At 46.6% G+C, this 12803-nt stretch overlaps 1 protein-coding gene across 3 annotated transcripts in view; it reads right to left on the bottom strand.

Moving 5' to 3' along the window:
* Positions 1 to 12803, bottom strand: part of C4_1H5orf22 (chromosome 4_1 C5orf22 homolog) — a 520226-nt gene that overhangs the window by 49156 nt on the left and 458267 nt on the right. For all 3 annotated transcript variants that reach the window (XM_086965124.1, XM_086965125.1, XM_086965126.1), the window contains one exon: positions 662 to 801. In XM_086965124.1, the coding sequence (XP_086821250.1) occupies positions 662 to 801 (140 nt within the window). The remainder of the gene's footprint in view (positions 1 to 661; positions 802 to 12803) is intronic.

Genomic DNA, 12803 nt, shown 5'->3' with positions numbered 1-12803 from the left:
GGACAAACTGTGTAGGTTTGGGTAGTCTGACTGCACGGACTGCTTGAGTTGAGGGAATTCATGCAGCCTTCTGGAACAGAACAGATACAATTTGGTTTGTTGGAACACTAGTTATCAAACAGTGGGTTAAAACCAAAAATGTGTTGAGTTAATATAGTGGCAGAAAATGAATGTAAAAAACCGTACAAGGCAAGCACTCCAAGAAATGCAAGAATCACAAAGCAAGAGAATGCACAGAAAAGCTCAATTAAACGTCAAACCATCATGCAAGTACAAAACGTACTAGAAGCAGGAAATCAGTGCACAAAATAGAACGATAAGCAAATTTGCTTTGTATACATTTGTACATTTCATGGATCCTAAAACAATCTCTTTTGTTTTTTTGGCTAGAGATCCAAATGCATAACATCTGCAACTGAGAAGATGAGCCTAAAAGCCCCAGTGGCCATAGGTCCAATTATAAATAGGAGGGGCAGCTTGCAGTATTGCAACACCTTCTTTAAGAATTGCGTGCCCTTGCTTTTGTGATTCTTAAGTGAGATTCTATTTCCCTTGACTTTGTGTCACGGTATTCTCATTTCTTCCAATATTGTGGTCACCAGAACTTTACACTGCTAATATTCTGGACTCATAGCAAGGTGAAATAATGCATCTTTCTTACCGGGCTATTGTCACAAGAGTTGGCTTGGGCAAATTCTTTAGCATACGCTTCACAGCTCGTACAAGGCCATCAATCTCTGGCTCTGAGCTCACATGGTGAGGAAGTTCAGAAAAATCACAGGTCAGGCCAGCTTGATGGACCTGGGAAGAAAAATAAAGTCCTAGTGTGGTCAATTCTGCAAAATATCTTATTAAAACAAGGTATTTAGTAGGCTTACAGAGAAAATCTAGATTTTATTAAACACAAGGCTGCATATAAAATTGCAAAACCTCCTATTTGATTACACTCATCAAAATGTATTACAACCAAAAATGACCTTTTATTTTAAGAGACTACATCATGCATTCGATTAGTTTAAAAGGTGGGGATTGTAAAGAAATAAATAAAAAAAATGATTCCATTTCCAATTTTTCTTCATTACTGTACTGTCTGCTTTAACACTCCAAGCCACCAACCTGCACAACCCTGCTACTAGCAAATGACCAAACATTACTAAGTGAAAAAAAATATATTTTTACAAAATGCTTTTAGCTCATAAAGCATGCTATAAACTGAGGTGTAAAAGCCTGGAATGAAACACCTTGTCCTGCAACAAAAGCAGGTACATTGTTTTTATGCATAAGTGAGAATGGAAACACCTGAACCATATGTGTTCGCTGTTTTCTGGACATCAAGCATCACATATGTTCACACTAAAGAAGTACATTCTTTGGTCTTCTCATCTTAAACTTAAAGTCATGTAATCAGGGAAGTGGCGGTAGGATATGTGTGATATATTCCCCACCCAAACTCAGACAACGAACACTAAGATCCCAATTACGAGTTTGGCAGACAGGTTATTCCATCACATACGTGACAGATATCCCATATGCCAGATTACAAGTTTTATTATAGTCCATTGGATACAATGGAACTCGTATTATCTGTCAGATTTGTGATGGAGTGGGATATCTGTCACGTTTTTGATGGAGTAACCCGTCCGCCAAACTCGTAATCAGGGACTAGGAGCTTTTAGCCACAGTCTCAGAAGCCAGGCACTAGGAGCAGCTCCTCTTTAGAGTGGAGGAGTGTCGCTCCACTACTAAAACGCCCCAAGAAAAGCCCCAGAGATGATAAATAAAATTGCAATATGGTAATAAATTAAATTTATTATGAAAAATAAAATTATTTATCATTATTTGATTTTAAACCAACCCATCCAGAGCAGACTGTCAGCACCGGGCAGTCCATTGCTGCTGAGTAGCAGGAGCAGGGAGTGGGCTGTGCACTTAAGTTTAAAGTGAGCATGTCACTTTGGTCGGCTGTCTTGCGACAGCCAGCCAGACATGCGCACTTTGAAACTCTCTAACCTAGCTAACTTAGACAGGTGGGTTGAGAGCAAGCACAGGCCTCCAGTGGCCTTGAGAGCGCTGAGGGAGGCCACTCCCTCCAATCCAGGCGTTTCTCTCATGCAGGTTAACAGGATGAGAGAGGGCCAGGATTGGTTAACCGAGATACCTGGGGTGCAGGTTGCAGCCTGGAGAGGAGAGAAGGAGAACACGGGAGCGAGGATGACGAGTCGTGCAGTAAACAAGGGCAAGATGGGTAAGGAAAATGCTACTTACCAATATGCATCTGTTCTAGGCATGTAGAGCTGCAGAGTTACACACTATGCATAGATGGCCACCTAGTGTTGGGTCCAGATGTTTGCAGTTTGTTTTGTTGTAGAAAAGCCTTTGGAAGTCACTGGATAGGTGACTCCTCCTTTGGATGATACTGCGCATGGACATCGGCTTCATCCCTAGATTGTTTTTCGCCATTAGGGAAGTGATGGAGCTGTACAAGAGGTAGTGATGTCCATGTGATTTGTATCTAATTAAGATAATACTGGAACGGATAAAGGTAGCTGGGGAGGCGGGTGGTCGTGTGTAACTCTACAGCTCTACATGCCAAGAACAGATGCATACTGGTAAGTAGCATTTTCCGTTCGAGGCATATGAGCTGCAGATTACACACTATGCATAGATTGTATAGCAGTACCCACACTTAGCGGCGACCACCAGTATCTGTTGCAGTTGTTTGAAAAAGTGTTTTTAGTACAGCCTGGCCCACAGTGGCTTGTTGTTTAGTTTGCAAATCTACACAGTAATGCTTTGTGAATGTGTGCGGTGTAAGCCATGTAGCTGCTCTGCATATGTCATCTAAGGGAATGTTCCCTAAGAATGCCATTGAAGCCCCTATCTTTTTTGTTGAGTGGACTTTTGGAGGAATTGTTAACGTACGTTTTGGTTTTTGGTAACATATTTGTATGCATTTAACAATCCATCTGGCGATCCCTGATTTTGATATGGGGTTGCTTTTATGTGGCGGTGAAAAAGACACAAAAAGTTGTTTTGTTTTACGAAAAGTTTGTGTCCTTTTGATATAGTACAGCAGTGCTCTTTTGACATCTAAGGTGTGTAGAGCTCTTTCTGCGACTGTTTGAGGCTGCGAGAAACACACGGGCAGCGCAACTGATTGATTTAGATGGAATGGTGAAATGACTTTAGGAAGGAATTTAAGATTAGTACGTAGAACCACTTTGTTATGATGCATTTGCAAAAAAGGTTCTTGAATGGTAAATGCTTGTAGTTCACTAACCCTTCTGAGAGAAGTAATTGATACTAGGAAAGATACTTTATAGGTTAGGAATTGCAATTCACATTTATGTAATGGTTCGAAGGGAGGACCCATTAACCTTGTAAGAACAATGTTCAGGTTCCACACTGGTACCGGTGGCGTTCTGGGAGGAATTATTCTTTTGAGTCCTACCAAGAAGGCTTTAATAGCTAGTACTCTAAAAAGAGATAGATGTTGTCTATTTTGTAAGTATGCTGCAATGGCAGCAAGGTGTAGTCTGATAGACGTATAGGCCAAATTACACTTTTGAAGGTGTAATAGATATCCTATGATGTGTTGAATAGACACGTCTAAGGGATTTATTTGGTTGTTTTGGCAATATATGACAAAGTGTTTCCACTTAGCAGCATAACATGCTCTAGTAGTGGGACGTCTGGCTTCTTTTTAAAAAGAAATCTTTTTATTGTCAAACAAAAATAAATAATAAGCATCAGGCGACCATTAATAACCGTTCAATAATCACTTGTACATTACCAACCATCACAATGCATATACCGAATTTTCTTGAGGATCATGGAGACTCCAGCGCTACAGAATCATTTTGCACAGTTGGAGGGGCACAGTTATTACCTCTGTAACTATTCCAGGCGCCCCAGATTTCCCCCCATTTCCCAGGGCAAACCCTAGCCACATAAACCGACCTCTCTCTGAACATATTCCAGTCAAGGTCTTCCATCCATTTCCCAAGTTGAGGCGCTTGAGTAGCACCCCATAGTTGCGCGATGTTACGTTTGGCGATCATACATGCCAGTGTCACCCATTGTTTCCCGTGTGTTGTGAGGTCCGAGAGCTCCCAGACATTCAAAATACAACGTCGAGTCTCCATCTGTACCTCCCGGAACTTCTCGTGGATCTTGACCCAATAGAGCTGTGTCTCCAAACAGTGCCACAATACGTGCATAAACGTTCCAGTCTCTCCATATCCTCTCCTACACCTCCCATCTTCAGCCAAGCCCATCCGCACCAATCTAGGTCCCGTCACATAGGATCGGTGCAGAATTTTCAATTGCACTAGCCGTAACCTCATTTGGATAGCCACTGTTTTAGGGGAAGACACCGCCTCTTTCCAATCCTCATCATCGATAACTAAGCCGTCTGCACTCCATTGCTCTCTAAGTGCTGCTAGGGGATCCACCATGTAATTAATCAGTTTTCTGTAAATCAGTGAGACAGTTTTAGTGGGGAAATGTCCATCCAGCACTCTATCTTCCAGTGGGGAAGCCTCAGGAGGCGTAGTGCCCAGGGGAATATTTGTCAGTAGGGCATGTCTTATCTGAAGGTACCTGTATCTCTCGCTCTCACTTAGCTGATAACTGTTTTGCAGGGCCTCAAATGTGAGGATACCATCTTTCCCCACACATCTTTGACCCGTGAAATCCTGATGAGGTCCCACCGGTCAAAGCCCTTTGTTCTCCACAAATTGCCTAAGTCCTCAGAGCTCCACAAAGGAGTGGCCTGTGTGATCCTCCCATCCAACTGAGATGGCGGTTAGCCACGTGCCACACCCGAACCGCTTGTGCAGTCGGTCCAATGAGGGAGATCTTACCCGGTCTGGCGTAGAGGGCTCTCATATAGTCATGTCCTGGCATCTGGCCCCGGTCCATTGCGTATCCGGGGTCCAGGGGTGATCCATAAATCGCATGATTAATCGTCGCTAGTTGGGAGGCCCAGTAGTATTTACGGAGATCAGGCAAACCAATTCCCCCGTCATACCAGGGCAAAGTGAGTTTGGAAAATGCAAAACGTGGTCTTCCCTCCCAGAGGAGCCGTCTCTGAAGAGACTCTATATCCTTGAAATAAGAGGGAGGCACCGGATCCATAGCATTCTGAAGCGCGTACAAGAACCGGGGAAGCGCCATCATTTTAAACAGAGTGGCGCGTCCCAGCAAGGAGACGGCAACTCCCTCCATCTCTCCACATCTGGGCGGAGCCGAGCCAACGGGGGGCCCAGATTATTGTCGTGTCGCAGCTTCGGGTCCATGGTCATAAAAATTCGCAGATATCTAAAGCCGTCGGCTCTATCCGGAGGGGACAGTAGCTCGGGACGTCGGGCGGGTCACCGCTAAGTACAAAGAGGACCGATTTCATCCAATTAATGGCAAAGCCCGAGTACCTCCCGAATATAGCAAGGATGTCTAGGAAATTAATCAGTGATTCCCGGGGAGTGGTAAAATAAAACAGAATATCATCTGCGTATAATGATATTTTGTCCTCCCAGTCTGGCCTCCATCTTAATCCTCTAACTGTCCGGTCCCATCGCACCCACGCCACCAGTGGCTCAAGCGCCAGTGCAAACAGTAACAGGGACAGAGGGCATCCCTGTCTCGTGCCACGTCCCAGAGGGAAATCTGCGGACCTGTGATTGTTCACCACAACTCTAGCAAGGGGGCATGAATATAAGAGGCGGACCCACCCAATAAATTCCGGACCAAAGCCCATTTTACTAAAAGCTGCAAACAAATAAGGCCATTCGACTCTATGAAAGGCCATGGTGGCATTTAACGACAAGAGAACCGCTGGCTCATGTATGTATGATGCAGTGGCCAAAATCCCTTGCAGTCTCCGTATGTTTAGCGCCGTGTTACGGCGGGGCATCAATCCAGACTGGTCTGGGACGATCAAGGCCGTAATGACCTTAACCAGTCTGGTAGCCAATAATTTTGCCAGTATTTTGGGCTCTGCATTTAGCAGTGACATTCGTCGGTAGGAGGAACACTCCCATCGAGGCTTACCCTCTTTATGAATGACCACTATATTGGCTATACGCTGATCATAAGGAAGTCGACCTTCTTCCTTGCTCTCAAGAAACACCTCTCGCAGAAAAGATGCCAATTTGTTGGCATTCAGTTTATACAGGTCTACGGGGATTCCGTTTGGGCTGGTGGCCTTCCCGGAGTTTACTCCCCTGATCGCCTGCGCCACCTCGCCATTAGTGAGGGGAGAATCTAGGAATTGCCGGTCTTCCTCTGATAGTGTCGGCATAAGGATATCCCGCAACATGTCTACATTCTCGGTCTCTGTGTATGTATTTGCTGCTGTGTAAACTAGGCTATAGTAGGAGGAGAACTCCTCTACTATTTCGAGCGGATCTGTGATTTTACCTCTCTTTCGAGTGTAACTCATGCACCAATCGGGTCGACCTCTCACCTCTTTCTAGCCACGCAATCAACTTCCCAGCCTTATCACCATGCTCGTAAATCCTACTCTGAGTGTCTGCATGCTGCGCCTTAGCCCTCTCCCTTGCCAGGTTCCTAAACTCATCCCGGAGGAGTTTCAGTCGGTGTCCCCTTTCCGGAGTCCTAGTCTTCGACTCCTACCCCTCCAGTGTCGCCAACTCTGCCTCTACTCTATCCACTTCTTCGCAACCTTTTTTCTTCTTTCCGGAGATCAGTGATAGTGCCTCTCCTCTAATTACTGTTTTGTATGCCTCCCAAAGGGTGCACTTTGACTCCACTGTTCCCACATTATTGTGGAAGTAGCTATCTGTGGCCCGACTGACCTCCTTCCTCATAGAAGGATACTTTAACTGCCATGGGTTTATGGGGACAACTCTACTGACATTCCTATGTCCCACCTCTATGCGTAACCAGACCGGCGAGTGATCAGAGATCCCTCTGCCCAGGTGTCGCACATCTCTGACTCCGGCTATCTGCGACATCGGCACCAGGACATAGTCTATTCTGGAGAGGGAACCATGAGCGGCCGAGGAGTGAGTGTAATATGTGTCTAGCGGGTTTCTCAGTCTCCACCCGTCTATCAAACTAGTGGTCTCCACAAAATCTGACAACCATCGGCAAGACGACGGCAAAACTCGGGGAGGTATTCTGTCCATTTCACCATTCATCACAGCATTAAAATCACCCACCACAATCAATACTCCAAGGGGCAAGTATAGGAAAATTCTAGACAGATCGCGAAAGGTTTCAGTCTGGAGGGCTGGTGGAACATATACAGACTATAAGGTCACCGTTCTTCCCTCCACAACCCAGAGATCCCGACATACCTGCCACGGCTGTCTGTCCAAGTGGCTTGAATTGTCAGCGGGAAGGAATTTCTCATTAATATCCCCACTCCTCTGGATCCCGAGGTAAATCCAGCATGTGCCACCAGTTTATACCCTCCCCTATGCAATGCCATACATAGATTCCCAACAAGATGCGTCTCTTGTAACAAAACTATGTCTGGTGCATGTCTCCTGATCAACTGGTTGACCATCCCACGCTTTATCTTATCTCCCAGCCCATTGACATTCCAGCTGAGCCATAATCCCTGCTTACCAGAAGACATTAAGGTGGTACGTCTTGTCTTAGTCACCTGATGCATGAAAAAAACAATAAAAACAAACTTTAAACCACAAAACTGCCAATATCGGTGCAATCAATTTCTTAGAATTCAGAATTTCAAACCCCCCCGTACATCCCACTTCGACGTCTAGCTTCTTTAATGATGTTCATGCATTCTGGAGGAAGGTTGAGGTAACCAAACTCTATGACCGCAGGAGCCAGATAGCTAGGTTGAGCTGAGCTGGGTCCGGGTGTCTGATCTCTCCATGGTTCTGTGTTAATAGGTGTGGAGATATGTTTAGGTTTTGGTGTGGTACTACAGACATTTGCAACAGCATGGTGTACCACGGTTGTCTGGCCCAAGTTGGAGCAACTAGAATGAGCGTCAGGAAATGTTGTTGTAGTTTGCGTACCACTAACAGAAGTAGTGGGAGAGAAGGAAAAGCGTACGCAAATAGTTTTTACCAGTTCATCCATATCGCATTGCCTTTGGACGATGGGTGTAGGTATCTGGCGGCAAAGCTTGGGCATTTTGCGTTTTCGTGGGTGGCAAAGAGGTCTTTCTGAGGTTGTCCCCACATTTGGAAGAACGGATGAAGAACTTGCGGATAAAGTTCCCACTCGTGGATCTGCTGTGTTTGTCGACTTAGCAGATCTGCGATAGTGTTTTGTACTTCTGGGACGTGTTGGGCTAAGAGGAAATCTTTAGCAGTATAGCCCATCTCCATATCTGCTGTGCTAACTGAGAGAGCTGCAAAGAGTGTGTCCCCCCTTGTTTGTTTATGTAGTACATAGCTGTCATTGTCTGTGCGGACTAAGGCAGCTTTGCCTGACACTTGAGTTTGAAATGCTTTCAGAGCTAGAAACACAGCTAGTAACTGTAAGTGGTTTTTGTGGAGTAGCTTTTGTTGTGGTGTCCATCTGCCTTGCATGGTGTGATGCAGTAGATGGGCTCCCCAGCCGGAGAGCCATGCGTCCGCTGTCATGACTATTTGAGAAACTGGCTCTTGAAACGGTAGCCCTTTGAAAAGGTTTTTGGTGTTCCCCATTGCAGAGAACGATGAGTCCGACCGTCTACCAACACTAGGTCTGTTAATTGACCTTGCGCCTGGTTCCATTGGCGTGCTAGGCACTCTTGAAGTGGACGCATTTGCAGTCTTGCGTGAGGTACTACAAATATACAAATATGCAAGATGCCATCATCCCTATGAGCTGCATGAACACTCGAGCTGGTAGCGAGTGTTGCGGTTTGAATTTTGTTAGGAGAGTTTGTACACTTGTTATCCTGGCTGAAGAGGGATAAGCTAGTGTTAGTTAGGTGTTTATTGTAGCGCCGAGATACTGTTGTATGTGCGAGGGTTGCAGATGCGATTTGACGTGATTTACCGTGAATCCCAAGTCGTGAAGCAGTTGAATAGTAGCGTGAGTGTGTTGCACACACTGGCTGTGTGAGCTGGCTTTTATGAGCCAGTCGTCCATATATGGGAAGACATGAATATGTTGTCTTCTTAAGTGTGCTGCTACTACTGCTAGGCATTTGGTAATCACCCTTAGCGCTGTTGTGACTCCGAATGGGAGCACTTTGAACTGGTAGTGTGGCCCGTCTAGCAGAAATCTGAGATATTTTCTGTACGCTGCGTGGATGGGAATATGGAAGTAGGCGTCCTTGAGATCTAGAGTGACAAGGAAGTCGTTTAGTACCAGTAATGGGAGGACTTGTTGGAGTGTGACCATATGAAAATGATCCGACTGTATGTAAATGTTTAGAGGTCTGAGGTCTAGGATGGGTCTTAGAGATCCGTCCTACTTTGGATTAGGAAATATAGGGAATATACTCCTTTGTTTTTCTGATGCTCTGGAACTATTTCTATTGCATTTTTCTGCAGGAGGGATAATACCTCCTGTCTGAGCGATGTTAAATGTTCCTGCGACATTGGACGCTGCTTGGGTGGTATTATTGGGGGGGGGGGGGGGGGGGGGGGTTAATGTTAGTTCCAGACAATAACCTGATTGAATTATTTGAGCGACCCACCTGTCTGATGTGATGCTTTCCCAGGCTGGCCGGTATTGTTGGAGTCTTACCCCGGCAGGAGTGGAATTGGACGGGGAAGGGGAAGGGCATTGGGCAGGGGTAGAGGCAGAGCGTGAGTTGTTATTTTTGCCTCTGCCTTTGTTATTGTTACCCCTGTAACCACCCCTTTGGTAGCCTTTGCTGTAAATAGACTGTGTAGGGGCTTTGTACGAGGTAGAAGCTGTGTCTTAAGTATATCCCCTGGTGGCACCTCGATAGGATGAGCGACGAAATGAACGTCTGGGAGACTGCGACTGCAGGGCTCCCATAGATTTGGTGTTGTCTATCCTTTTTCATTTTCTCTAGTGATACATCTACTTCGGGTCCAAATAGGTGTTGCTCATCAGAGGGTTAATTAAGAATGGCACTTTGTACCTCAGGTTTGAACTCTGATATAAGTAGCCAGGCGTGTCTGCATAGTAAAACGCTGGTGTTAACTGCCCTAGAGGCAGTATCTGCTGCATTGAGGGCACACCGAATAGAGGCGTTTGTGATGTTTTTCCCCTCTTGGATAATTTTGTTTGTTCTATCCTTGTACCTTTCAGGGAGGTGCCTCATTAATGACTCTAGCTCATCGTAATGTGCCCTGTGATATCTGGCTAGTAATGCCTGTTTTTTGGCGATACGCCACATTTTTGCTACTTGAGACGCTGTTCTTTTCCCTGATGCGTCAAGAAGCTAAGACTCCTTATTTGGTGGTGCAGCCTCACCTGATGTTTGTGAGTTTGCTCTCTTGCGTGCATTGGAAACTACAAGTGAGTCTACTGGTACTGGACCTTTAATGTATGCTGGGTCTGAGGGGGCAGCTTTATATTTTTTCTCTCTACGAGGGTTAATGACCCGAGTTCTGATTGGGTCCTTGAAGACTTCAGGGGCATGCCTGATCACTCCTTTAAGCATCGGTAAAATGGATGAGCACCTTTGTGCGTTATCAAATGTATCCATTAGGCAGTCTTCCTCAACAGGGTCTGTATGTATGTCTACATCATGATATTGTGTGGCCCTGTGAATTAATTCATTAACCCCTTCGACGCTCATGACAAGCTCAGCTCGTCATGAGTTACGACTGTCGTACGCTCATGACGAGCTGAGCTCGTCATGAACCGCGGGTTTTTTAAAAACTCAGCGCACAGCGGGAAAACGTGTAGCGCGCATGGGGTTAAACCCTATAGTGTCTTCTGATGGGGAAGGCCTTGAGGGGTATATGTCATCCTGAGGGACATTTGGGCCATCTGGGGTGGTATAATCATCCCACGGGTCTGGGGATCCGGTAGGCCTGGCTGGATCAGGTATGTTACCCCCCATATCATCATCCCTGTCTGGTATGATGTATGTATATGTATAGGCATTTATATAGCGCACTACTTACCCGGAGGGTCCCAAGGCGCTTCGACCGCTGCAAAACCCTTCCTGGCTTCCCTGAGAGATGGTCCCTTAATGGGTATCTCCAGGGTGAGACCAGGCATCCCCGGCGGTCTGGTGGGGCCGTTAGTGAAGATGAGGCAAGCTAATGCTCAGAGTTGCCGAGTGTGATCGCTGATCAGAGTGGGCACCGAGGCGAGAGAATTATCGAGTCCGCTGACCCTGGTCCAGAAACCTGCCGCGCCGGGAATCGAACCCTGGTCCCGGGCCGTCCTCTGCTCTCGGGTCTGCCGCCTCTAACCAGTGAGCCACACTACTTCACTACTTCACATGATAGAGGATGCTGGGGAATGCTGTGGTTTGGGAGGATGTGGTGATGGTACAGGTGAAAGAGAAGGGGAAGGCAGTCTTAAGGGAGAGGTAGCCATGTCCTTCTTCTTTGAATGGGGAGCTGGTGTGTCCAGTGGTCGCTTTTTTTAAGCCAAAATTAAGTGTCAAGTGATTGGATCCTTAGCTAGAGTCTTTTGCGCAGGGTCTGGATAGGGTAAATCCCCTGCAGGAGAGTGATCCTTTGGTGCGGAGGAAGGCTTGGGCACCGAAATGGCTTGTTTTGTTTTCTTGACAATGTCTTTCACTGGGGAAGCAGCAGACTTTTTCGGCTCAGAAGCTTTTTTCGGCTCCGAGGATTTTTTCGGTTCCGGTATGGTTTTTGGATCCAATGGTTTTTTCGGATCCGAAAACTTTTTCGGTTCCGGTGGTTTTTTGCAATCCGAAGCGGGTTTGCTTGGTTCCGACCTGGGTTTTGGTGCTGAAGGAGTAGTGGTATGTTTAGGCGTCAATGGTTTGGATGTTGGTGCTGTTGTCTTTTTCGGTGCCGGTATATGTGAGCCGGCACCGTGTGAAGGATCCACTCGAGCTTGAGTCGCCTGCAGGCTTAATTGGCTTCTTAGCCCGGCCCAAAGGTGGGGCAGTAGAAGCAGAGTGATAGTGTGCACCCAAGCCCGAGGGCGAGGGTTTGACCAGGGCCTTCTGTGTCGAGGAAGGGTCAGGGTCGACGGTCTTACTTACGACCCGCTGCACTGGAGTGATGTCCTTGACATCGGAATCTTCTGCCTCGGAGCTGCTGTCGACGTTGTGCTGTTGTGCGACGTTGACGCCTTCCTCGAAGATGTCGTCCTGAATCGGAGATGAAGATCTTTGAGCCATTGTTCTCAGCGCTCTTCGGTCCCGGATAGTCTTTTTGGAGCAGAAAGAGGCACAAGCTGAACAGTCTTTCGCCTCGTGCTCCGGAGAGAGGAAGAGGTTACACACCTCATGAAGGTCGGTGTGGGGAAACTTCGACCCACATTGAGGACACTTTTTAAATGGCGTCCTTTCCATGAGCTGGAGTCAAGGCCTAGCTAGGCCCAAAGGCTGTCGACGACGACCGGAATCGAGATCCTCGATGTTGAAGAGTAGCGTCGACTGGAAAGCGGTCGAAACTAAGTTTTATAAGTTGGTGAGGCTTGCGCGCCGAGGGAAATCGGTTCCAAAACGGAGCGCTGGAAACAAATCCGAGCCCGTGGCGGAAAAAAACAATCTGGGGATGGAGCCGATGCCCATGCGCAGTATAATCCAAAGGAGGAGTCACCTATCCCGTGACTTCCAAAGACTTTTCTACAACAAAACAAACTGCAAACATCCGGGCCCAACACTAGGTGGCCATCTATGCTTAGTGTGTAATCTGCAGCTCATATGCCTCGAACATTATTTTCATTTTTTATATTTA

This window comes from Lissotriton vulgaris, chromosome 4_1, assembly GCF_964263255.1.
Source record: "Lissotriton vulgaris chromosome 4_1, aLisVul1.2, whole genome shotgun sequence".
NCBI classification, from domain to species: Eukaryota; Metazoa; Chordata; class Amphibia; order Caudata; family Salamandridae; genus Lissotriton; species Lissotriton vulgaris.
This window is presented reverse-complemented; position numbering and strand designations above follow the sequence as displayed.